Raw genomic sequence first — 27,676 nt, 5'->3', positions numbered from 1 at the left:
GCCAGTGACATTTACAGTGCCTTGCAAAGTATTCACCCCCTTGGCATTTATCGTGTTTTGTTGCCTCGCAACCTGGAATTAACATGGATTGTTTGAGGATTTGCATCATTTAATTTACAGAACATGCCCACAATTTTGAGGAAACTCAGCCTGCTATCCTCCAGTGATCAGACTTGTCCTGACATGACCCTCCCATGCAAAGCCATTCACTGGAAAGATCGATGTACTGCTGTTTCTCCTCCCCCAGCTCTTATGCTCTGTTCTCATCTGCATATCTGATCACTTATAAAAAAGTGGGGGAAGAGGGTATATATAATATTTTTATATCTTTACACAAATGTTTTGCCTTGCATTTATTTTTTCATATTCATTTATTTTAAACGGAATGGGTTGTTTAACAAGGTGAGGGTTTACAATAACTTTAAGTGTAACACTTGCAGGTATTTATCACACAAAGATCAGTTAACTCCCCCTCAACAAGGTCTTCATTTTTCTTACTCGTCAGACAGCTGGCATTTTTTTTTTAGGCATCATATAGGACAGTGATGGTGAACATTGGCACCCCAGATGTTTTGGGACTACATTTGCCATGATGCTCAACTACACTGCCGAGTGCATGAATCATGGGAAATGTAGTTCCAAAACATCTGGGGTGCCATGGTATGCCATCACTGATCTAGGATCAGCATCTACTTCCAGGTTTAGGATACTGGCCCATGCATGATACAATAATGTCAATCATGGTAACTGTACAGCAACTGTAATGCTCCAGGCTGTTTATGTATACACAGGTGCCTCAAATACACAGCTCAGCCTCCTGCTGCCTTCCACCCTATGAGAAAATTATAATGTGACAATAGTCTCAGGAAAGGGGAGGCTTGAAAACATGCTTTTATTTGCTTGCAGGTGACTGATGACCTAATTTTTTCCAAGATGCTCCTCTCAGGCCCAAGCTCAATCTCTTGACTGGAGCTCAAAGACTTCTCTTTACTTATAAAGTTAATTTGTTTTGTCATTTAAACTGTTGCTATAGGTTGCTACATGTCAGAAATGCATTAATTCTGTCTTGCAAAGTTATTGTAAGATTCAGTTTAGGCTGTTTCATTCTGTGATTCCCCTTGTGCACTGTGTGATTGATTGTCTGCTCTTTAGAATCTCTAGACTGCATTTCTTACTACGCAAGGGTAATGACTGTGATCAACCTGTACAAAAAAAGCTATCACTTGTAGTAAACTGACTACATTGTCATAAAAAGAGATAATGTGTTAAAGACAAATTTGTGTGTAAAAGAAAATCCAACTGACGTAGGAAGCTAGCAGCAATTGCCTGACAGCACATATGTGTTACTACACAAACCCTGACCTTAGAACTAAGTGGATAATGTACTACTACAAAAGCGCAAGTTTTGCACCTCAAAACTGATCCATCCCACAAATAGGTTTATTTATTAGCCATTACTTGTTTTAAGGTCTTCTTGTGTGGTCACTTTAGCCAGTCTAACGTTTAGTATTCAAAATGTGCAATCCTATAAGGGAGACTGTCAGAGACTGCACATATACATATGATCAGGTTGGGTTGGAGAGTGCTGTAGAAGACAGTAGAGACTCAGGACATCTTATATAAGACTGCAGCTTACAAATTGATGTCTTCAATTCTGTTGTCTACACCCCCCTTCAAATTACTGTTTCCATGTTTTATATCATTATGTTTTATATCATCTTGTAAAAAGAATACAGGATGTAAATGGAGATTTTTTTCCCTCTTCATTTCAGGTTGAAACAGAGCTGTGCAAGTCCAAATAATAAAATACGAATCTTAAGTGGTATAGGTGGGTAAAGCTAAATATTGTGAGTGCATTTGAAAGTAAAATTTAACATTGAAATTGTAATAAAGATTTAAATTTACATCTTGACATTGATATCATGGCAGCAGCAAGTTGCAGGCATCAGCCTAGGTTCACACTGATGCGGATTAGAAATCGGGTGAGTTCAGATGAACTTGCAGGATTTCAGACCGGCAATGCAGTCTGGCTTCGGGGACGATTTGACAGACATCTGTCCGGGGTAATGCACAGATGTTTTTTCAAATCGCCCCCACAGTATAGGAACTACTTTTGGGAAACGGTGCGGTGACGCAATGTCGGCATCGGATGGTGCCATTGCTGGCAATAGCCGCCGATTTGGCATGCGATTTGACATGTCAAATTGCATGTCAAATCGGCCCAATGTGAATGTGGGCTCAGTATGGCAACATTAGTCTGAGCATGAGCAGTCACATGTTATCTTGAACAGGTAGCATTTTAAGACTGTCCCTTTCAGGAGCTATTAAGAAGCTATATTAATAGAAGGTTAACTGACTGAGCTAGTGATATTTTGGTATAACATCTGCAGTGCTTTGGAGTGTTGGCAAATAATTCATTAAATAAACCTGCTGTGATCACCACCATATGATATTGTCACCTTAACTAATTATAGCTTTATACCATTAAACTTGATCTTGTGTACCTCTCCATGATACAAGATAGAGAAGTTGCATTTTTAGAGTAGAAGTTCACCCTAAAACTAAAATCTGTACATCTACTGGCATCCACAACCTAAGACTAACCTATCTAGATCTGTAAAGAAGAAATCGCTATATATACCTTTTCTGATGCTGCTCCAGTCCGGTCCCACGCTAAGCTGTGAGTGGCAGATTCTTTGTGGAGGCGGGTGCAGAGGAGGCAGCCGACAACGAAAGCCCCCATAGTAACTCTTTGGTTGATGTCACTTCCCAGGCATTGCCCAGCCATTGTCGGCTGTTTCCTGCACAGAGCTTCAGCCACTGGAGACCGGACCAAAGCGGCTTCAGAAAAGGTATGTATAGCAATTTTCTCTTTACAGGGCTAGATAGGTTAGTCTTAGTTCGTGGATGGCAGTAGATTTACAGATTTTAGTTTTAGGGTGAACTTCTACTTTAAGCAACAATATTAAAGCACTATAATTATGTTGTTCAAATTATCAATGTCTTACATTTATCTGCACAAACTGATTGGGTGTGTAATTAAACATAATGCTTATAACTGTATTGTAATTATATACAAATCTTTTTCCAGTTTTTTTTTTTCTTTTTTATAATTTATATATTAGAAAAAATGACATTTAAAAAAATGTAACATAGTAAACAGGACAATTTTAGGTGCATTGCTTTTCACTATGGAAAGAATTGCATTATTATAACATGTAAGCTTGGACCAGTGGAAATGCGTCAATCTGGCCAAGTGTATCATCCCTGGTGATCACTGTAGGGATGCTTAGGGTGACATAAGCAGAGTTGGTTTTCTGCCATACATAGTATTTTTGCACTTAAATGTAGACATATCAGTTCAAATAATTATTTTCCACAAGTTTCCTATGTCTGCCACATCCATTACATGCACTATTCAGCATTTATTGGGCCATTGGTTAGCCCCTTTAAAATTGTTTTTAGATTATTTCAGAAGGATCATTATGCCACCTTCTTGTTATCCTATACGAGAGAGAGAGAGAGAGAGAGAGAGAGAGAGAGAGAGAGAGAGAGAGAGAGAGAGAGAGAGAGAGAGTGAGAGAGAGAGAGAGAATCAAATACCAGCAAAAGAAAGCTCTATTTGTGGGAATAAAAAAATGTTATTTGGGAGAGAGAGAATCAAATACCAGCAAAAGAAAGCTCTATTTGTGGGAATAAACATTTTTTATTTGGGTAAAGCGTTGCATGCATGCCCATGCAATTTTCGGTTAAAGTAAAGCAGTTCTGTATCGCAAAAAATGGCCTGGTCATTAAGGGGGTAAATCCTTCCGGGGCTGAAGTGGCTGGTTTCCCTGCATCCAATTTGCATGGCAGGAGATTGTGACCGGCTCTCTACACATATCTGCAGTGGCTCTGGTGCAAATTGCACAGGAGTCCTATGCATCTTTTGAGCCATTTCAGGTCCGAATTCAGACAAAAATTCAGGCTGAAATCGGACCTGAAATGGTGATTCCCTATCAATCAGCAAGATTTCTCGCTCCCAGGTGTCTTCTATACAGGTAACAAGCTGAGATTAGGAGCACTCGCTTGAGGGTGGGTTCACACTATTATGAATTGGATGCTGGTTTCCCTGCATCCAATTTGCATGGCAGGAGATTGTGACCGGCTCTCTACACATATCTGCAGTGGCTCTGGTGCGAATTGCACAGGAGTCCTATGCATCTTTTGAGCCATTTCAGGTCCGAATTCAGACAAAAATTCAGGCTGAAATCGGACCTGAAATGGTGAATTGGGACGCACCGAACTCCTGCCGTGAACCGGAGCCTGCTGCAGTGTGAACCCAGCTTAAAGGGAGTGCTCCTAATCTCAGCTTGTTACCTGTATAGCTGTTTAAGGATATCTGGGACAAGATTGTAGAACTACACAAGGCTGGAATGGGCTACAAGACCATTGCAAAGCAGCTTGGTGAGAGGGTGACAACAGTTGGTGCGATTATTCGCAAATGGAAGAAACACAAAAATAACTGTCAATCTCCCTCAGTCTGGGCTCCATGCAAGATCTCACCTCGTGGAGTTTCAATGACCATGAGAATGGTGAGTAATCAGCCCAGAACTACACGGGAGAATCTTGTCAATGATCTCAAGGCAGCTGGGACCATAGTCACCAAGAAAACAATTGGTAACACACTACACTGCGAAGGACTGAAATCCTGCAGCGCCAAGGTCTGGCTGCTCAAGAAAACACATGTACAGGCCCGTCTGAAGTTTGCTAATGAACATCTGAATGACTGAGAGGAGAACTGGGTGAAAGTTTTGTGGTCAAATGAGACCAAAATCAAGCTATTTGGCATCAGCACACCTTGCCTTGTTTGGAGGAGGAGGAATGCTGCCTATGACCCCAAGAACTCCATCCCCACCGTCAAACATGGAGGTGGAAACATTATGCTTTGGGGGTGTTTTTCTGCTAAGGGAGACAACGTCACTACATCAAAGGAATGAGGGACAGGGCCATGTACTGTCAAATCCTGGGTGAGAACTTCCCACAGCCAGGTCATTGAAAATGGGTCGTGGATGGGTATTCCAGCATGACAAAGGACCCAAAACACACGATCAAGGCAACATCAAGGTCCTGGAGTGGTCTAGCCAATTTCCAGACCTTAATCCCATAGAAAATATGTGGAGTGAGCTGAAGGTTCAAATTACCAAACGTCAGCCTCAAAACCTTAATGACTTGGAACGAATTTGCAAAGAGGAGTGGGACAAAATCCCTCCTGAGATTTGTGCAAACCTGGTGGCCAATTACAAGAAACGTCTGACCTCTGTGATTGCCAAGAAGGGTTTTGCCACTAAGTACTAAGTCATGTTTTGCAAAGGGGTCAAATACTTTTTTCACTCGTTAAAATGCAAACTTTTTTGAAATGCGTTTGTATTGATTTTTTTGTTGTTATTCTTTCTCTCGCTTATAAAATAAACCTACCATTAAAATTATAGACTGATAATTTTTTGTCAGTGTACAAAATCAGCAGGGGATCAAATACTTTTTCCCTTACTGTATAGGATTTCCATTATCTGAATGAATTCCATAATCCATGTGTATATATTATATAATATTTTTATACAGTAAAAATTTGATATTATATTGCATTACAACCGACCTATGATGAAATCAAACCTGCAAATACGTTCTTTGCTGGTGTGCTTACTATATATAAAAACTGCACTTCTCTCTATCTTGGATGTTTGATAGATTAGATAGAAAACTAGGAATAAGTCGAATGACTCTCTGTTTGGTTCGCACCAGAACTTTTGAACATCGCGAAAGTTTGGAACCGAATAACTAACCCCATTGAAGTCTATGGGACCCGAACTGTAAAAATCAAAAGTGCCCATTTTGAAGGCTTATATGCAAGTAATTGGGCATACAATGGCTATGGGGTCCGGGTACTACCCTGGGGAACATGTATCAATTAAAAAAAAATTTAGTAAAAAAATGTATTTTTTAAATGAGCAGCGATTTATTGATGCTTAAAGTGAAAGCATAAAAATGAAAAATTCCTTTCAATATAGTGGCTGGGGGGGTCCCCTTAGTCTACCTGTAAAGTGGAACATCTGTACTGTGTAAAGAAACTGCTGCAGCAATAATTGCATTTATAAAGCAAAAAAAAATTACATTTTCCCTGCAAGCTTTCTTTATTTTGTAAGCAACTGCTCGCGGAGCAAGTCTGTATGACAAGGCCACACTGTAGTGCACTGGGAACAAGATTAGAGATTTTTTGGATAAATTCTTGTGTTGCTTCCACAGACTTTGGATAGAAGTAACAGGTGCAGAAAAATTGGCCCTTGGGTGTTGGTGGCGCATTCACACCATAACCCTTATAGAGGTACTCTTGATGAAAGCAAGAATTGGGCTTGCTGTAAAAAATTGAAATGATATGCACCTGTTAAACAGGTGTGGAAAAGTTGGTCTTTGAGTATTAATTGTGCCCATGAAACCTACATCAAAAAAATTCTTCCAGATGAAATCAACACCCACGACGCTAGGCAGCCTATAAGTCCTGCAGAGATTCCACATCCCAAAAACACTTAATCAGTGGCATCATCATCAGGGGCTTCATATCTGCTGGTAATCCAGGACTGATTCATTTTGATAAATGTCAGACGGTCCACGGAGTCTGTGGACAGACGCGTTCTACAGTTATTATCAGTAACAAAACCTCCAGCAGCACTGATTGCCGGTTGGAAAGCACACTGGGTGCAGGGCAGCCCAGCAGCTCAATTGCATACTGGACAAGTTCTGGCCTATGGTCTATTCTCATGACCCAGTAAGCCAGTGAATTGTCGACCGGAAAGCTCTCCATCTCTGTTTTTGCTCCTAGATAATCGTCCACCATGTGATGAGATGTGGAAGCTGACAGCCCTGGGTGGGTGGCGAGAAATAAAAAAAATTGTGAAATGCATCACTTAGACGGCCTTCTTCTCCAGCGCTCTTTTCTTGACTAACAGAAGCCTTAAAACTAAGTTTTCCATGACACTGTAACCTACCAGAGTCGGGAAAAGCGTTAGATAAACTCCTCTTTAAGGTGTCTTCAAGAGATTTCATCTTCTGCAATGTCTGTGGGGACGGGATGAATTCTGAGATTTTCCCCTTGTAACAGTGGTCAAGGAGGGTGGTCAACCAATAGTGATCCTTCTCCTTTACGCTACGTATTCTTGGGTCCTTTCGTAGGCTTTGAAGCATGAGGGAGCCCATGCACCACAAATTTGCGGAGGCATGAGGAGCGGACTCTTTGGGGTCACTCAGGATTATAGTATCTGAAACTGCTTCCTCCCAGCTATGTACAACTCCCAAGGGTTCTGAGGATGGAAAACCATCTCTTACTGTTTGGCGTATGTCTTCCTCTGTTTCAATGCCTCCAAAACGGACAGAATCCTCCTCCTCCTTTTGTGTGTTCTGTGGTGTAGGAACAATGATGCCTGAATAAAGTGGGACTTGAGAGGAAAGGAGGTCCTCCTCCTCCTCCTCCCGCTGCTCTGCCTCAAGTGCCCTGTCCATATTGCCACGCAGAGTCTGCTCCAGCAGGAACACAACAGGGATTGTGTCACTGATGCATGCATTGTCACGGCTCACCATCCTTGTGGCCTCCTCAAATGGTGACAGTACAGTGCATGCATGCATCCTTTATGTGCAGCTATTGGCGTGGGGAGAAAAAGCAGAGCCAGCCTGAGCCTGTCGTTGTGCCATACTCACACAGGTACTCGTTGATGGCCCTCTGCTGCATGTGCAGCCACTGCAGCAGTGCCAAAGTTGAGTTCCACCTTGTGGAAATATCACAAATGAGGCAGTTTATGGGCAGGTGAAATTCCCGCTGAATTTCAGCCGAGCTGAGCACTGGCTGTCTATGACTGCCTGAAATGGCTACAGACTCTTCTGGCCTGCTTTAGCAGATGTTCCAACTCTGTGTACCTATTTAGGAAACACTGCACCACCAAACTGAGGACGTGTCAGGCATGGCACATGTGTCAACTTTCCCTGTCTAAGGGTGGACACGAGATTTGTGCCATTATCGCACACCACCATTCCTGGCTCCAGCTGACATGGCATGAACCACCTCTGGGCCTGCCCCTGCAGAGCTGCAAGAATCTCTGCTCCCTTGTGGTTCCTGTCCCCTAGACACACCAGCTGAAGCACTGCATGGCACCTTTTAGCCTGACTCATTGAATAGCCCCTTGAACGCTTAGTGGGTTCTTGTGGTTCATAGGACAATTCAGTAGAGGAGGACTTGGAGGAGGAGGGGGTAGAGCTGACCAATCTTGCATCACCACTAGCTGTATGGAGATGTGGGGGCACACAAGCTGCAGCACTGAGCCCTGTTTCGCACTGACGGAACTATCACTAGATTCACACTAATGTAAAGATGAATGGTGGCCACTACACTCACACTGACTGAAATATCACTAAATTGATAGTCTACACTGACAATAGAATCAGAATAGCACACTGTCTAATAGCACTGAACAGAGCCCTGTTCTATCTCTCTCCACGCCGATATCACACTAAGAACTGCCGCTATTGAAATAATACTTTTATAGTGTGGGGCGGGACTAAGAGCAATGAGCCATGATTGGATAGTCTCATTATAACAGCATCCAGTCATGGCTCTGACAGTGCTCTGTGCCCTGATTGGGCAAAGCTTTCATTGCTTCAGCCAATCAGGGATTCCAATGCACTGTGCGGCGGCGTTGTGCATTGTGGATATTCAGCGGTTAGATCAAACGGTCGAACGCCCCAAAAATTCTGGTGTTAGAACAGGCGAACAGCTAATGTTCAGCACAAACTCATGCTTGGGCTAAACTGTTCACCGATCCCTAATGAAGACATGCAAAGACTTTTATTTTGACTTCTATTGCACATGTATTTCACAAAGAATAGCTGTGATCGTTTTTGTCAAGGGTACCGATAAAATGCAATTTTCTTACTCCTCGCTTCCCTGATAGCCGACGTGCTCCTCCACCCTTCGGTTCTCCAGGTTGTTGATGGGCCTATCGCACCCTCACTAACAATGCAGGACTGCTGGCCCTGTACTGTACATGATGATGCCAGAGTGCAATTGATGAATGGAGCACCGAAGAAAAGAAGTTTCAGGGGACTGGTTTCAGAAACAGCAGGAGTTCTATGGGAGAGAGGGATAAGGTAAGAAAAACTGCAATTAAAAGGTGCCACAATGAGCATTTCACCAAGGGCTGTTTTGAGTATTTCCCAGAGTTCAGCTGTAAGCAGGTAGGAATTATTAGTGTGCACATGTAGGTGGGTCATTAGCCACACATTTATCCTAGAAGAACCACTGAGAATTCTAGTTGACATGTCAGGGACAACAGGAACAAGGAAAAGGGTTATGCATAAAAAATTGCTTGATCAGTCTACATATATAGCAAACAAAACATTTATAGAAAAAAAGAAAAAAAAACTAAATAGGCTACATAAAAAAAAGATATTGTGAAAAAAAAGAAACCTGATAAATTTATAAATTTACACTTTACCTGTTTTCCTGGCAGTCAGAGAGCAGCTAAAATACAAACTATATTGCCAAAAGTATTGGGACACCTTCTTTACACGCACATGAACTTTAATGGCATCCCAGTATTAGTCCGTAGGGTTCAATATTTCGTTGGTCCACCCTTTGCAGCTATAACAGCTTCAAGGTTTAGGAGTGTATCTATGGGAATGTTTGACCATTCTTCCAGAAGTACATTTGTGAGGTCAGGCACTGATGTTGGCTTGCAGTCTCTCCTTTAATTCATCCCAAAGGTATTCTATCGTGTTGGGGTCAGGACTCTATGCATGCCAGTCAAGGTCCTCCACCCCAAACTCGCTCATCCATGTCTTAATGGACCTTTGTTCTCACAAAGTTGGGAGCATGAAATTGTCCAAAACTTCTTGGTATGCTGAAGCCTTAAGAGTTCCCTTCACTGGAACCAAGGGGCCAAGCCCAACCCCTGAAAAACAACCCCACACCATAACCCCCCTCCACCAAATGATTTGGACCAGTGCACAAAGCAAGGTCCATAAAGACATGGATGAGCGAGTTTGGGGTGGAGGAACTTGACTGCCCTGCAGAGAGTCCTGACCTCAACCCAATAGAACACTTTTGGGATGAATTACAGAGCAGATTGCGAGCCAGGTCTTCTGGTCCACATCAGTGCCTGACCTTACAAATGCGCTTCTGGAAAATTGGGTAAACATTCCCATAGATACACTCCTAAACCTTGTGGACAGCCTTCCCAGAAGAGTTGAAGCTTGAATTGAAGCAATTCAGGGAAGATAATGGTGACAGACCCTCCAACTGCAGAGCAATCTCTTCGCTCACATTAAGGACTGGACCACTGAAATTAACAGATGGTCAAATAGGCAGGTTCCTTAAGGTGAGGGAAGCAATTGCTCCGAAGGTAGAGGGTCTTATCTTCCTTGAATTGTGCGATTGTCACGTGGACTCCTCTTGGTGCTTGCTGGGACTTTTAGTCCTTTTTATCCAAAAAGTTGGACTTTCTTGTGATTGCTTTTTTAAGCAATCACAAGAATTGCTTAAATTTACCTGTTCTTGTGTATGTAAAGGCAGGTGTCCCAATACTTTTGGCAATATAGTGTACCTTACATACATATATTTTACAAGTTGGCAAGAAAGGAGAAAGTAAAATTCAAACTTGTACACATATATCTGGCTCTTTGTGGAATTCTAACATAATAAACCACAGATAATTTTGGTTATTAAAAAACAAATAGTTTTAATTATACTGAAATTGGACTAAAGTTATGTGGCCACTTTGAAAAATCCATGCAGTAAAAAGAGGAAAAAAAAATACAGCGTGTATGAATCAAACCAAAAGAATAGAAGCTGCATGATACCCAACAGCATAGCACAGTGATATAAAACTCTAGTCAAAGAAAAAATTATGGAGTTAGAGCCTCCATTCAACTTGTTCTCTTTTGAAAATAGATATAGCTACACAGCTAAATACAGCAACCGTAGCACACAGCCTTGCTAGGGCTGCAATTAAAGTACAATTACTATTCAGAATGAAAGTACAGTAGACCGTTTAGGGCTTTTATTCAGTGCACATCATCTAGTTTGGAACAGAGAAAGAAAAGTGCATTTAATGTAAACATTATTCATTGCAATACAATTTAGGAGCTGAAGGGCATCAAAAACAAACTGCGTGACTAAGCAAAAATGTCAAAAGCAATTATGAGAAGTAAACATAATTCATAAGTCATGAAAAGGAAAGAACACTGGTACATATTGGATTTGAGATGGGAAAAAATGAATTGGAATTATAATCCCATGAAAGGACAGCTTTTCAGTGCAAGGCTCCCAGCACTGGGAACCAATAATAATATAAAGTGTCTTACCTATAAATTAAAGCCGCTGACTAATGTTTAATCATCCCTGCCTACACACATAACCATGGTCGACGGTTAAAGCGGAGTTCCACCCAAAGTGGAACTTCCGCTCATTTGTTTCTTCCCCCCCTCAGGTGCCACAATAGGCACCTTTTGGGGGGGAGGGGGGACAGGATACCCACTTCCGGGAGCCCCAGCCGTGGATATTGACGTCACGGCTCAGCTCCCTCCCCTTCCCCCTGTCACTGGGCCAGTAGAAAAGAGGAGCGGAGCTACGTGCATGCACAGTAGGGTTCCCAGCGTGAAGCCGTAAGGCTACACTACCGGGTACCCTTACCCGCATCAGCTGCGGTGCTGACATTGCTGGATTCCAGGACAGGTAAGTGTCCTATTATTAAAAGCAAGCAGCTGCAGCATGTGTAGCTGCTGGTTTTTAATTTTTGCGGCGGTGGGCGGACCTCCGCTTTGAAGTGAAACTCCAGTCAAAAATGTTCTTTCTGGTTTTGAATGTGGAATGGTTAGAATCCGTCTATATTACTACTGTTTGTGTGTCCCTTTGGAGAGATCCTTACCAATTGATGTGGTAACCATCATCACAGAATAGCTAGTTAGGGATACTTTCCAATGAGGACATCCACTCACTTCCCCACACTTCTGAAATACTGAGCTCTGTCCAATCCTCTGCTTTTCACATTTTCTCTGGCCAATCACAGAGATCAACCTTTAGGACCTTCTCTAACAGCACCTTCTGAGGGACAAAGCTGTTAAGACTGTTAATAACAGTACCAATAGTGTGAGCAACCACAGAAGTATGAATTTAGGCCGCCTACATCTACTCACTGACATGAACACTTCACTGATTAGGTTGCATTCATTTTTACTGGCACTCCAAATGCATTTTGCAAAGGTGACAAGTTTGCAGCCACCAAACCACATGGTGCAGCACGATTTGCAAAAGTAGTGCTTGCATTACTTTTTGTGTGTTACCATGCATTTGGCAGTTCATTAACAGGAATGGCCTGCGGAAACCAGAAAAAAAAAATGAAAAACAAAAATGAATTAAAAGTAAGTATGGGCAATGCTTTTTTTTGGCCATACTTCTCATGTGGGTCACAGACTGCAGAATCGGTCCAGCCTGAAGGGATCTGACAATAATGTAGAGATTCATCCAGTTGCCTGGGCAGCCGCTGCTGCCCCCTCCACAGCACCCTCAGTGAAAACCTAGCGGTCATGTGATCACTTGGTTCTTAGTCTTAGACCCCTTTCACACTGTCGCCACTGGCGTCAGCGGTAAAGCGGAGCTATTCGGTCCCCCGCTAGCGGCCGAAAAAGGGTTAAATCCGCCCACAAAATGCCGCCAGAGCGGCGTTTTGCTGGCGGTATCACAGCACTGCCCCATTAATTTCAATGGGGAGCAGCGGTGGAGGAGTGGTGAGTTCACCGCTCCTTCACCGCTCCAAAGAAGCTGCTGGCAGGACTTTTTCTGACGCCCTGCCAGCGCACCGCTCCAGTGTGAAAGCCCTCGGGCTTTCATACTGGAGTGAATGGAGCAGCTATTTTAGAGAAGTTTTCTGGTGCTATTTTTAACGCTATAGCGCCTGCAAAACGCTCCAGTGTGAAAGGGGTCTTAGAGCCAGCAGGTGACAGCTGTAGAATTGGATGCGGCAGCCACATACAGTGACTAAGGTTGTTTTTTTTTTTTAAGTCCCAAACTTCTCTTTTAAATTACAGCACACCAAATCTTGGATGTGGTGAGTGACAGCATTAGTTTTCTTCTTATTTTTTTTTAGACCTTTTTCATTTATTTTCATCTGGGGATCCAGCCAGTAAGTGTATTCATTTTTTTTAACCTATTTTAACAGGCTAGGCTATTAGAGGGTTGAGTCAAACAATTTAACACCGACAGAGATGCTTACGATGGTCAGCTTTTATTAATTTATGTAAAACCTTTATCCCAAAAGGAAAATGAAAACCTGTTTTATTGTAACTGCTTATAAAGTGTTAGCTGGCGTTAAGTTTCAATTTGTTAGTCAAGTCCACCAAAATCTGCTAATAAAACTACAACTATCCTCCCCCCACTATTGACAATGCTGCTGCCCGAAGGGGTCTGTTTTACTTCTTCATCCAGAACAAAGAAATTTAATTTTTTTTTATTTGATATGTTTTTTACAGAAAGTAAAAAATATTTTTTTTTATTTTTCAAAATTTTGAGTCTTTTTTATTTATACAGTCTATAAATTTAATGCTAGGTTTATTTTAACAGTGAGATACATAATAACAACAGAATAACAACAAAAATATCCAGAAAAATGCATTTAAAAAAAGTTATGAATTGATTTGCATTTTAATGAGTGAAAAAAAAAATATTTAACACCTTTGCAAAACATGACTTAGCACTTGGTGGCAAAACCCTTGTTGGCAATCACAGAGGTTAGACGTTTCTTGTAGTTTGCCACCAGGTTTGCATACATCTCAGGAGGGATTATGTCCCACTCCTCTTTGAAGATCCTCTCCAAGTCATTTCAAGGTTTTGAGGCTGACATTTGGCAACTCAAACGTTCAACTCCCTTCTTGTGTAGGTCTACAATCTTGTCCCTGACATCCTTGGACAGCTCTTTGGTCTTGGCAATGTTGGAGAGATTGGAATCTGATTGGTTGCTTCTATGGACAGGTGTCTTTAATACATGTAACAAGTTGATGTTAGGAGCACTTCCTTTAAGAGAGTGCTGCTAATCTCAGCCTGTTACCTTTATAAAAGTCACCTGGAAGCCAGAAATCTTGCTGATTGACAAGGGATCTAATACTTACTAATGCAAATCAATGTATAACTTTTTTTATATGCATTTTTTTGGATATTTTTGTTGTTATTCTGTCTCTCACTGTTAAAATAAACCTACAATTAAAATTATAGACTGATCATTTCTTTGTCAGTGGGCAAACATACAAAATCAGCAGGGGATCAAATACTTTTTTCCCTCCCTGTATTGCAAAAAAACCCAATGATCAAATACCACCAAAAGAAAGCTCTATTTGTGTGAAAAATTATATAAATTTTGTTTGGGTACATCACTGACCGCGCAATTACCAGTTAAGTAGCACAGTGCCAAATACAACATATTAATACAAATTAAAATCTGTTTATGGAGCTATTGTGATTTAAACTAATTCCCACAGTAGACAGGCATGTAGTTCCTAATTACAGTGTATGTATAGGCTAAACTTTTTTGGTTTTGAATAAAGAATAAAATTCAAATTTGCCAGCTTATTTTTACCATCCGTGTCCCATTGGGAAGCATTCTCTTAACTTCTTGTCCCAAAATGCACGCGAGAAGCTGTTTCTATATAAAAAAAGTATATTTTTCTTCTAACCTGTTGTTACTGGAACAGACGTTCCAATTGGGAGATTTTCATTCAACTCTGAATGTTTGGACTTCTAATGATTTATGTTTCGGAGATCACTAAAGCTAACAAACAGGGTGACTCTACCTAGCAGGGACACATACAGCAATAAAACCTTGATCGAAGTGTCAAACTTTATCTCTTTATATAAAAGACTAGGAAAAAAAAGGTTTTGACCATAGATACACTTCAAGTAGTTATTTTCCTGATTGAGCAATCCAGCTTCCTTTGTCTTCTTTTAATTCCAATCTACTCATTAGACAGGAAAACTGGGGCTCTGTCCAATGAGCAGGGAGCTGACGTAAGAAGTGGTAAAACTAACCCAGGAAGCAATTATTTTCAAGATCCATCGACAGATAAAACAGTAATCACATATGTAAAATTCAACCACGTCATTCGCTCTTTGCCCGGAGTTCCAGTTTAAATGAACGGTCACTTTTTCATCATCTTTCATAAAGAGCCATCAAAAATATAGAGAACAATTACAAAATTGTAAGCAGAGATTAAAGAAAGGCTTATATTTAGTTATATGCACCAACCACGTCCTCACAAGGCTGAAGATCATTATAATGCATAGACTTAGGAATCAGTCACTGATTATAATCTAGATGAATTCATCCATGAATACAAGTAAGTGCCCACGGTTAATTTAATTTTGTAGAGCTGTCAGTTGAAAATAGCTTTTTCATTTGTGGTACATTGAAGAAAAGCTTTTTGGCTTGTTCGTGCTTCACTGCTTTGTTGTGGGTGAATAATATGAATGTCAAATCTCCAAAAATATTGCTCAGGGGTACCCGATGTTAGCACTGGTGACTGTAAACTTTCAGTGGTCAAATATGTGATCTTCTGCTAATAATCTTAGCTTCATAGGTTTACACCATGTAGGAAGCACTCACCAGCATGCAAATAATATGTAAAGTAGATATGAATGCAAAATCTCAAATAAGATTTAATATCTTAATATAATTTTAATTACATTTTTATATATATATTTTTTTTATTAATGCAGTTTTCATTTAAAAAAATACCTAATCATTCTGCCACTAAGATCTATGTTCAGGCATTTGCTATTATGGGGTGACAACTTTTCGCCTGCTTGTCACCCTTTTACCTTCACCCTGTTTGAGATTACAAGTAGCCAACACACATTCAGGTCCACCATTGTTAGGGTTTGTGTTGACTTTGACACATTTTCATTTTGAATGCAAGCTATATGAGACACTGTTAAGATCATTCAGATTAACTGCAGGTGCAGTTGATGTACATTTGACCTGCGTCAGCTTTTTTTGCATTCCCATACACTTGTATGGGAAAGAAGCTGTTGTGATATGATCAAATTCCCATTGACACTGCCCTTACTAAAAGGAGATGGGTCCACAGAAATGATGTGGAGAGAGCACACATAGACAAAAGGTAGCTGAAAAAGGTTGGAGCAGGTGAGAGGACTAAAGCTAGGCATATCTGAATTCGAAAATTTGGCTGGTTTAGCAGGGAAATTTGGATCATGTGTTGCAGCTCCTGCTGGACAGAAGTCAGTGTAATGGTTGACTTCTGTTGAACAGCCTTGTTAGAAATGTTCTCTCGATCAATGGGCTGCAGTCCCTGTTCAGTGTATTCTGACTGTAGAGAGTCCCCACTGTCAGAATACAATGGGGTCTAAAACTGGAGAGGGAAAAAGCTGGTGCAGCTGTGCATGGTAGCCAGTCATCTTCTAACTTCAGTTTATTCAATGAAAGTGTCATTAAATCCACATCATTAAAAACTATCAATAAATGCTGTATTACATTCATACTCACTCAGTCACTATGGGATTTGTTCTCTGTATTCTGAGCAGAGCAGTGTTGGCAGCTAGTGCACATGCTTGTTTTTCAGTGTATTTTCTACCCTGAGTATTTCCTGCCTGTCACATCTGAGCAGCCCATGCAATTGTAGAGTCACACATGTGGGTGTAGACAGTGGTAAAGGACAGCCTACTTCCTCCCTCCCTCTCCATGTCCATGTCCACTAACCAGCTAAACACAATGGGGGCAGGATATTACATTTTGATTGATGGGGGCTTCACCTGGAGGATGGAGGGGCATGACTGGCAGAAATCAACCCACACCACGGTATTGCCAAAAAATTATAAATATTTTCATTTTAAATATATATTTGTATGACAATTTAAAACAATTTATATTAATTATTTATTTTTACTCTGTTTACCAAAGGCTGTTAATTTTTTGTTTAACTAGAAGCTTCTCCTGCCACTATTTTCCTGCTGCCAGGCTGGAAAAGAGCTGGGTCCTGTGACAGCTGTATATCGATTAGGAAAAAAGGTACTTAGATGTTTTTTTTTAATTCAAATAATTACAGTGCCATCATCCATATACAGAAAGAGAAAGGATAATGTAAATTAACCAGTGTTTGTTTAGTATCACTTTAAGCTTTGACAAAAAACCTGGAAGAAAAGTCCATCTATGGCCAGCATAGGATGCAAAAAAGAATGAGACAAAGTGAAAACGTAAATTTTTTGAAAAAAATCTTGTGAACCGAGTATGATAAACAATGTTTAGCAAACTAAATGTCATTCAGTTAGAGTTTACATTTACTGATGCTGGTAACAGTATTGTTCCAGTGGACACATACTGTATATAATGTTCTCCTTCTATTGTTAGTTTGTGAAATTTATGATACTAAGGCCTAATTCATACTGGCTTTGTCAACCTGTGTTTGTATGCATTTCTAAACGAATATTCATGCAGATAATGATTTATCAGGGGTAACATTCACACTGAACTTTTACCTGAGATCAGTTTACCTGCATTTAGAGGAAATAGAATTCTAGGCGTCCAGGATCTAATTAGGCACTGTAAATGCAGCTAAACCAAACAACATTCACCAGAAAATTATAAAATAGAACTGTTTTTCTTACCAAAGGATTTGTAATTCTGTTAAACTAGTAAGTCAAATGAGGTGCATGACATCTCCTGAACTTATCTCTATTTTTTATATCTGACAGGTTTATGGCTCTGCCAGATGAGGCACTCGGGGGCTGTGAGGGAGGAGAGAGAGGCTCACAGAGCAGATATGCCTGCCCCTCCCCTTTGCTGCCCATTCAGAGAGCCATTGTATTTTGTGAATGAGTTCACATAATACAAAGGCTTCTGTTATTGGGCAGAAGGATGGGGAGGGGCAGGCATAGCAGCTACACTGACTCTAACGTTGAAGATGATTAGACCTGAAGCATCAGCATCGGCTCCCGCAAATACAGCCTTAGTTGTCTTCTGGGAGTGCAATAAAACTGTCAGATGTAAATAATAGAGATAAGCCCAAGAGATGTTTTTGACCTCTTTGGACTTAAGATATAGATAGCTGCCTTCTCTTTTTACAAAGGAGCTGAATTCCTGAAATTCAGATTTAAATAAGTTCACCTTTGCACACTACACTATGCCCATATTTAATGTGTAACATGCTCCAGCTTTCCCCTCCCCGCATGCCCCCTGTAACAGCGGGTGGGGGGGTTCATCTCCCCGCACCTGCTGTCACAATTTAAAAATACAATGGCTGTGCGGGGCTCCGCCCAAACAAGGAGGTGATCCAGAAAGCTGTAAAGTTGTCTATAGATTGAAACAGTCAATAAACAGAATTTAAATTCCTTTATATCTCATTCACACCTGGCATGCGTCGTGAAGGGAGCAGTGAAGATGGATTAAAATAAAGCATTTCGTCTTGTTTTTTTTCAACTTGAAAAGTCACAAAATGACAATTCATTCATCTTTATTCACTGCAGCAGGTTACGTTAAATAAAAGTACAGCATGCCCTATAATTTTTTTCAGGACACAACAATACAGCACAGAATTGTGAACTGAACTGAATAAGGCAAGCTGCAGTGTCCACGTGATGGGACTGTGTTGGACAAGGCTGACCAGTGCAACACAACACATATGGTATGCACGGGGCCTTAGAAGGTAAAATAGCAAAATATGCATTTCAGCTGGGTCTGTGTTATTGGAGTTTATTTGACATAAGCTCTAAACCGTAGTTGCATTTCACCTGGCTGATGACTTCACTAGTAACCACTATGTTTCAATAGACAAATATACTTTTTCCTAAAATAATGTTTCACAAATCAAAATTTGGACTTAAGAAAAACTTCTGCCCGTTTTCTTTTTGAATGGAACAAAAGATGCATTGGGGTTGATTTACTAAAGGCTGCTGCACTCTGCAAGAGCAGTTGCTCCAGAGCTTAGTAAATAAGGTAAAGCTTCATTTGGAGGACAATAAAGGAAAATAAAAAAAACAGCGTTTTTGCTTGCATATGATTGGATGATGGAAGTGAGCAGTGCTTCTTGCTCATGTACTAAGCTCAGAAGCAACTGTTCTTGCAGAGTGCAACTGAACTTTGCAAAGTGCACAGTCCATTTACCTTTAGGAAATCAACACGATTGTATCTTTCTCTCCTTGCCAGGAGATAAAAATGTAAACAAAGTGTGTGTAAAAATAAAAAATAAAATAAAAATACACTTAAAAAAAAAAAAAGAAAAAAATTGTTAGATTAAGGTTTGATCTAGGTCAGTGTCAGAGTCTGTGTATTTTGGTTTTAGGTAGGATAAAAAAGGAAAATATACACCATTGTTTCCGGGTCCTACTATGTGTACAAACAACAATTAACATGTGGTATTTCGGCGATCTTCAGGAATAGGAGAATTTATTTTAGGTTGTTCTTTGGTGGTAAGGTAAAATAACAACAAAAATACACAGCTAAATTTAAAAACACAATTCAATTTTTTACTATTTTGGGCCAGTTTTCCATTAATAAATTTTTTTTTTTAAATCAGAAGATATCCATTATCATTTACCACCAAATGAAAGCTCAAATTTGTCCTGAAAAAAAGCATAGCATAATCCACCTGGATACACCAAGTAGTTGAGATGATATGTACAGTTGTACTAAATAACTTGTCAAAGTTGCAAAATTAGGTTTGGGTGTTAAGGTTTGTTTTACCCTCCATCATGAAGGGGTTAAGGGAACTACCATCAGAAAACTGTTGTAAGGACAATTTTGAATTCCCCTGAATTATCCTCATTTACTTAAAGGGATTGTAAAGGCAGAAGGTTTTTCTATCTTAAAGCAGAGTTCAACCCACTTTTTTAACTTAATCTTAATTATTATATAAATGGCAATATTTTCTTCATTGAACATTAATTTTATTTTTTTTCAGTCAGCTTACCAAATTTGACTTCCTCCTTCTCCCACCTGTGGCTAATCCCGTCATTTTCTGCAGAGCACTGTCTCCTGGGAGCTTGGTGTCATAATTCCCAGGAGTTAGTGTGGATCACCGTAGCTCAGCATCGCTTGATTCCATCGCGAGATATCTTCGTTGCCATCACAACGGGGCTGGCATTTCCGACGACGACGCCCATTGTGATGGCAACGTGAGAAGTTTACGGCGCTGCGAGCCTTTCATAATGCGCATGCGCGAGAACGGGCGGTGCATGCTGGTCACTCAGCTGCATTGTATCCCGGAAGATGATGCTTGAGGGCTTCACATGCCCACAAGCAACATGGGAACAGCCAAGACAGCAAAATATAAGGTATTTCTTTATATAAAATCTTCAATCTAGTGGAGAAATTAACTATAATCGCGAGTGGCATTAGTATATGTTATGATCCTGAGTTAGGCATTAGAAAAAAAAAATAAAAAATGTTGTTGGAACTCCGCTTTAATGCATTCTATGCATTAAGATAAAAAGCCTTCTGTGTGTAGCAGCCTCCCCAGCACCCCCTAATACTTACCTGAGCCCCCTTTCTGTCCAGCGATGTCCACAAATCCCTCGGCCGTCCGGGACTCTCCCTCCTGATTGGCTTAGACACAGCAGCAGCACCACTGGCTCCCGTGGCTGTCAATTAAAGTCAGTTAGCCAATCAAGGGAGAGAGGGGGCGGGGCTGAATGGCAGCTCCATGTCTAAATAGACACACGAAGCTGCAGCTCGGCTCGGGTGCCCCCATAGCAAGCTGCTTGCTGTGGGGGCACTCGACAGGAGGGAGGGGCCAGGAGCAGCAAAGAGGCACCGAGAAGAGGAGGATCTGGACTGCCCAGTGCAAAACCAACTGCACAGAGCAAGGAAAATGTAACATGTTTGTTATTTTTTTTTTTTTTTTAAACAAGACTTTACAATCACTTTAAGGAATATAACAAGTTCACTTTGCAAGATTACATTTCCCTTAGTTTAGCGAATGTAAGGAAGATGTGCTGGCTTCAATCACCCAATTATGTGCCACCAAAAATACTTTTTTTTCTTTGTTTTCCTTGCACACAATTGGGATTTCTGTGTAAAGAAAAAAAAACTCCATTGCAAAGTTAAAGTGATCAATTCCTTTAGTAAATCAGGGTCACACTGTCAAACATCCAGGTAAAGAGTGAATGGTGTATGCTTCAGATTATCCAGTATTTAGGTGTACATGGCCCAAAACTGAGGACTGTGTTTTCAATTGAAACCAAGATTTACTTTAATAGCGTTTTTTTAATAAACAAGCACATACATATTTCTTTAAATAGCTTGATATGAAACTGATCCTCATAGGCTGTACATAGTATAACTTCAAAGCTCCAGGGGTAATGGTAATGTAATTATACAAAATGCAGCGCTCTGAAAGAATGATCAAATAAATTCCAACGTAGTACTGTATGCATAAACAATGCTATTTATTCCATAAAGTTAAAAAATGGTTGAACAGTCAAAGTTTAAAATAAATGGTAGTGAATGTTACCAGTGACCTCAGAGTGGATATGGGGGAAAGAATCATCCGGGAGGCTAGCCTGGAGATGGTTTGAACATCAATCACCATCCAAGGAAATGGAGGGGACAAAATTTAATCGGCTTCTGGCAGATACTAATGCATATTTAAAACTCTCTTTGGACCCTTTGCCAGGATATCTAATTGAACTAAAAGCTCTGGTTGATGGAGCATGGAAGGAAGAGGTGCTGAATTCTATTGAAAAACGTTTTTTGCTTAAACCTGTCTGCAGCACCCCACATTTCTATCACCTTCCTAAAATCCATAAGGGAACTACCCATCCCGTTGGAAGATGTATAAAAGCTAGCATAAATAGTTTTACCAGTGGCCTTTCGATGTACATAGATTTTTTTCTGCAGTCCAAGGTGTGCCAACTTGTTTCATATATTAGGGATTCTAGCCACATCATAGAGATTCTTAAGCAATACACATGGGAAGGTAGTTATATATGGGCCTCATTAGACGTTACATCCCTTTACACCTCGATACCTCATGAGATAGGTGTAGCAGCTGTGCAATATTTTTTCAATAAACATGGAGATACTAATTCCAAACAATCACAATTCTTGTTAAACAGTATCCAATTCCGTTTGACACACAATTATTTTATGTTTCTGGATACATTTTTCTTACAACTTAAGGGCACGGCCATGGGGGCCAATTTTGACCCAGTGTATGCCAATCTTACCATGGGCCACTGGGAGGAGGGGCATATCTCGATGGACAATCCGTATGCTGAGCACATTGTACTCTACGGGAAGTACATTGACGATATTGTGCTCATCTGGAATGGCAATCCAGACCTGTTCATCTCCTTTGTGGCCCACTGTAAAAACGCGTTTGGACTGTCATTCACATATGTGATGAACCCTCATTAACTGGTCTTTTTGGACTTGGCCCTATGTCATGATCAACATGTGATTTTTACAAAAAACCATACAAAACTTACAAGTGGGAATTCCTAACTCCACTACGATAGTTGTCATCACTCTAAATGGAAGAATAGCAGTCCAAAAGGTAAATTTAGGAGACTCAGAAGGAACTGCACCAAAGTAGAGGAATATACTGCTCAGTAGGAATGGGCAAATGGTTCGGCCTGAGCATAAGTTGGGGCAGAACTTCGGTGTTCGCCGAACATCCGAACAACCAAACAATATGCGGTGTTCGGGGCAAATTCGATAGCCACCGGAACACCGTTAAAGTCTATAGGACACTAACATGAAAAATCAAAAGTGCTCATTTTAAAGGCTTATATGCAAGTTATTGTCATAAAAAGTGTTTGGGGACCTAGGTCCTGCCACAGGGGACATGTATCAAAGCAATTTTTTTTTTTTTAAAAACGCCCGTTTTTTTCGGGAGCAGTGATTTTTTTTAATGATTAAAGTGAAACAATAAAAATGAAATATTTCTTTAAATATCATGCCTGGGGGGTGTCTATAGTATGCCTGTAAAGTGGCACATTTTTCCCGTGTTTAGAACAGTACCGCAGCAAAATTACATTTCTAAAGGAAAAATTGTCATTTAAAACTGCAGCTTCCCCGTGGCATCAGAGGGGGTGGGGTCACCTGTTTACATCACCAGGTGGCCCCCCTCAGCTATATAACAGCTGTCACCCAGAACAAGCGTCACTCGGTGGGAGCCTCCCATGGAGGAGGAATGGTTGCGGGTTTTTTTTTCCTTTTTTGGTCTGTCGGGCGGCATGTATTTACATCGCTGGACATTTTTATTTTTTAATAAAGGACTTGTCCCAAGCTGTCTCTTGTCTTTTTTACCATTTTTGACACTTTTTTTGTGAAATAGTAGGGGTACAATGTACCCAGTTACCAATTCACATGGGGGGGGCCAGGATCTGGGGGTCCCCTTGTTAAAGGGGGCTTCCAGATTCCGATAAGCCCCCTGTCCACATACCCCCACAACCACCAGGCAAGGGTTGTGGGGATGAGGCCCTTGTCCCCATCAACATGGGAACAAGGTGATTTAGGGTAAGACCCCAAAGCACCCTCCCCATGTTGAGGGCATGTGGCCTGGTACAGTTCAGGAGGGAGGAGCGCACTCTTGTCCCACCATCTTTTCCTGCGGCCTGCCAGGTTGCCACTCCATTTTTTAAAAATTTTGCCGCAGGGTTCCCCTTAAAATGCATACCAGACTTGAAGGGTCTGGTATGGATTTTGGGGGGACCTCTATGCCATTTTTTTTACATTTAGAGCAGGGTTCCCCTTAATTTCCATATCAGACCTGAAGGGCCTGGTATGGATTTTGAGGGGCCCTCACCCAATTTTTTTTTTAATTTTGGTTCGGGGTTCAGACTTGAAGGGTCTGGTATGGATTTTGGGGGGACCTCTATGCCATTTTTTTTTACATTTGGAGCAGGGTTCCCCTTAATATTCATACCAGACCCAAAGGGCCTGGTAATGGACTGGGGGGGGAACCCATGCAGTTTTTTTCAATGAGTTTTATCTATATTGCCGAGACCCGACAATTCATTACAGCCAAGATCAGTTTTAAATAACAATTTTTCCTTTAGAAATGTCGTTTTGCTGTGGTACTGTTCTAAACACGCCACTTTACAGGCATACTATAGACACCCCCCAGGCATGATATTTAAAGGAATATTTCGTTTTTTTTGTTTCACTTTAAGCATTTAAAAAAAATCACTGCTCCCAAAAAAACGGGCGTTTAAAAAAAAAATGTTTGCATTGATACATGTACCCTGGGGCAGGACCCGGGTCCCCAAACACTTTTTATGACAATAACTTGCACATAAGCCCAGTTGACTCAATTGAGGAAGTGTTTATCTCTCAAATGGACTTGCTTCTTAAAACTACAAGTGACAAGATGAAGCAATCTGACACCGCCAGATTTGTAACCACATATAACAATAAGTACAAGTCTATCTCTAATGTCATTCGTAAGCATTATAACATTTTATAATTAGATCAGCGCCTTGCCCTGACATTGCCCGCCTTTCCGCAAATTATTTTTAGAAAAAAAAAAAAAAAAAAAAATCGCACATTCTAGCTCCCAATAAAACCCTGAACAAGAAACCTTTGTTCGATATAAGATCGTACTTTGGCCATAGGTTTTTCAATGTCGTAAGTTAAGTTGCCTGACTTGCCAGTTCATAACACACGGTAGTACAAATATTATGGCCAACAATGGTAAAAACTTTCAGATGAAACAATTCATTACTTGTTCAACTGAATTTGTGATTTATGTTCTACGTTGTCCATGCAGGATGTTATATGTCATACGGACTATATGTACTTTAAGAACAAGAATTGGTGAACACCGGAGGCTTATACACAAAGGGTGCGATAAACAAAGCGTCCCACATCATTTTTATAAAAAAAAAAAAACATAAAAAGGATATTAAATGCCTCACGGTTTTCGCCATCGAGCCTATTCCGATGGGCACACTCACAGCCAATGTGAGATTTTCTCTCCTTTGCAGGAGAGAACATTTTAGGATTTTTATGATGGGGTCACTTTCGCCCCATGGTTTAAATGGAGAACTTGATATTAATACCCTTATTTAAATTCGCCCACCCTGGGTACATTTCATTGTAGGTTCATTTTTAGTATAAAAGGGGAAAAAGGTAAAAAAAAAAAAGAGAAGGAAAAGAGAGAAAAAAATAAAAAATGTCATATGTTGTTTACATACATGGGGTTCGATTGACCTACTGGCATGTCTTTGGAGTGTGGGAGGAAACTGGAGTACCGGGAGGAGACCCATGCAGACACAGGGAGAACATGCAAACTCTAGGCGGATGGTGTCGTGGTCGGGATTCGAATCAGCGGCCCCTTTTTGCTACTGGGTGAAAGTGCTAACCACTGTGCTGGGTATTTATTTTTCCTTTATCATATTATTATTGTTTTTGCATAGGAACCATTGTTTTTGATTGTTTTTTGTTTGTTTTCTTTTCATATCTTTTCATATATATGACAATCGCTTTTATTGCTCAACAACCGTTGGTCTCAGATAGTTGCTAATTTATGGCCTTTTATGTCTATTCTGAGGTTTATGAATTGTAACACTCATATGGAGCTTTTTAGTGCCTACCCCTTTAAGACTGAGCAGTGAGGAGGTGACAATTATCCTCAGGCTTGTAATTAGCTCTCTCTCTCTATATCTAGCTTCTGTTGCCATCCTGGCCATGACTTTGACAAAGCGCATGCACGCGAAACATGTAAGTTACGGCAACCAAACAGTGGACGCGTACACAACTGACTTCGGGACACCTTTCCCCTTCATCTCCGGCACAGCAGTGATGTCACAGAAGGCGCGCTGAGAATATCGACCCTGCTCGGCTTGGTTGTTGCCTCTAGGGCTGTTTACATCACACAGGTTGCCTTTCTATCCATCCTGCTGACCACCATCCAGCCGTTGCATCCACCTGGAGCTGGCAGGTTTTGCCAGCAGCCAGTACGTTCCCCGTCTGGGAACTGAATTTTCTCCCCTCCATTTCGTTGGATGGCGATTGAAGTTCAAACCATCTCCAGGCAAGCCTCCCAGATGATTGTTTCCCCCTTATCCACTCTGAGGTCACTGGTAACGTTCACTACCATTTATTTTAAACTTTGACTGTTCAACCATTTTTTAACTTTATGGAATAAATAGCATTGTTTATGCATACAGTACTACGTTGGAATTTATTTGATCATTCTTTCAAAGCGCTGCATTTTGTGTTTTTTCTTTGACTGTTGCATTTCTTTCCATGCTGTGCTGGCTGCACTGGGTCTGATCCACTTATCTGATTACTCCTCATCAGAGCACTCTACTTGGCCCCTAGACTCGCAGCGCTCCAGGTGTTCTGTGTTTTAATGGTAATGTAATTCCCTGCGTATATTAACTTTATTTGTCTATTATATTTCTATCTACATTTTTTATAGCAAATAAATTTGTTTATTATCGCACTTACATTTTCAGAAGTCGAAAAAGAATCACAAAAAAAGTACATTGCAAATGCGGTGCTGAAGTTTGCCCCTAAAACACGCTCGCAATAAATTGTAATATACATTTTCTAGGTTTACTTGATGGCCATTATAACACTTTAGACTTTGTGTATACATTGAAATATCTGCACTATTAGACCAAGTCTGCATAATCATGCAAATCAACAGCTCCAGAACAGACTCAGAAGTAATACATGGAAAATAAAGTCAATATATGGCTTACTTTTTTTCCCATCCATATCTGCATGGAGTTTGCGTGCAAGGAAACCAGCCTTGTACACTGCTGCATTTGGATCATGGGGAATATCCAGGAATGGATTGCTGCTGCTGCCAATCCGACTAACGCTCTTTGACTGAGTACCATTGGCTTTTTCATCAGCACTGTCTGATGGAGATTTCTTCATTGCATCAACATCATCTCTGTTGAGAGAAAAAAAAAAAATTTTTAATTACAGCTAATAAGTTTAAGCTAAGTGGAATAACTATAATTTCTTCACATCATTAGTCAGCCTGTCTTTTGCCCCAACAGCTCACACATCCATTTGCTCCTCCTACATCTCCTTACAGCCACAAGGAAAGAAGAGAGGAAACCCTGCTTAAGCTTCAAGTTATGACAATACTAGCAAGCACCAATGCTTCTACTGTGGTTGCGGGAAGAAGGAAGGGAGTCATATGCTTGACCTTAACTTAATGTACTGGGCATTCTCTTTGTTTTCAGCAGCTGAACAGAGTGTAAGGGGAGGGGAGGGAAGGAAAGGCGAGAGTGTGCTTCTGGGGAAAGGGGAAGTTAAAGTGATACTAAAAGATATAATATTTTTGTTTCAATTAATAAAAGATGTTATACTTACCTACTCTGTACAACCATATTTCACAAAAAATCCCGTACCTTCTCTTCTATTAGTCCCCCACCGGTGTTGTCTGCTCCTATGGGTGCCTCTTTAGCAAACTGAATGCAAAGGAGACACCTGTGGGTGCATGCTCCCGTCCATAGATGCACACAACGCTGGTAAAGCACGCCCCTGCTCCTTCCTCAGAGGAGTTTGACTGACAGCAGCAGGAGCCTATGGCTCTTATGTGAGACTAGGAAGTGAGAGGAGCTGTGCTGGAGTGGACACAGGGCTGGAACGGTGACAAGAGCCAGATAAGTATTTAGGGAGTGGGGTGG

General features: G+C 40.8%; 1 protein-coding gene across 7 annotated transcripts in view; it reads right to left on the bottom strand.

Moving 5' to 3' along the window:
* The window catches only part of PSD3 (pleckstrin and Sec7 domain containing 3), an 864,447-nt gene that overhangs the window by 116,746 nt on the left and 720,025 nt on the right, over positions 1–27,676 (bottom strand). For all 7 annotated transcript variants that reach the window (XM_073598198.1, XM_073598204.1, XM_073598214.1 and 4 more), the window contains one exon: positions 26,735–26,931. In XM_073598198.1, the coding sequence (XP_073454299.1) occupies positions 26,735–26,931 (197 nt within the window). The remainder of the gene's footprint in view (positions 1–26,734; positions 26,932–27,676) is intronic.

Source organism: Aquarana catesbeiana, linkage group LG01, assembly GCF_042186555.1.
Source record: "Aquarana catesbeiana isolate 2022-GZ linkage group LG01, ASM4218655v1, whole genome shotgun sequence".
NCBI lineage: Eukaryota > Metazoa > Chordata > Amphibia > Anura > Ranidae > Aquarana > Aquarana catesbeiana.
Note: the sequence above shows the minus strand (reverse complement) of the source record. Positions and strands in the feature narration are given on the sequence as shown.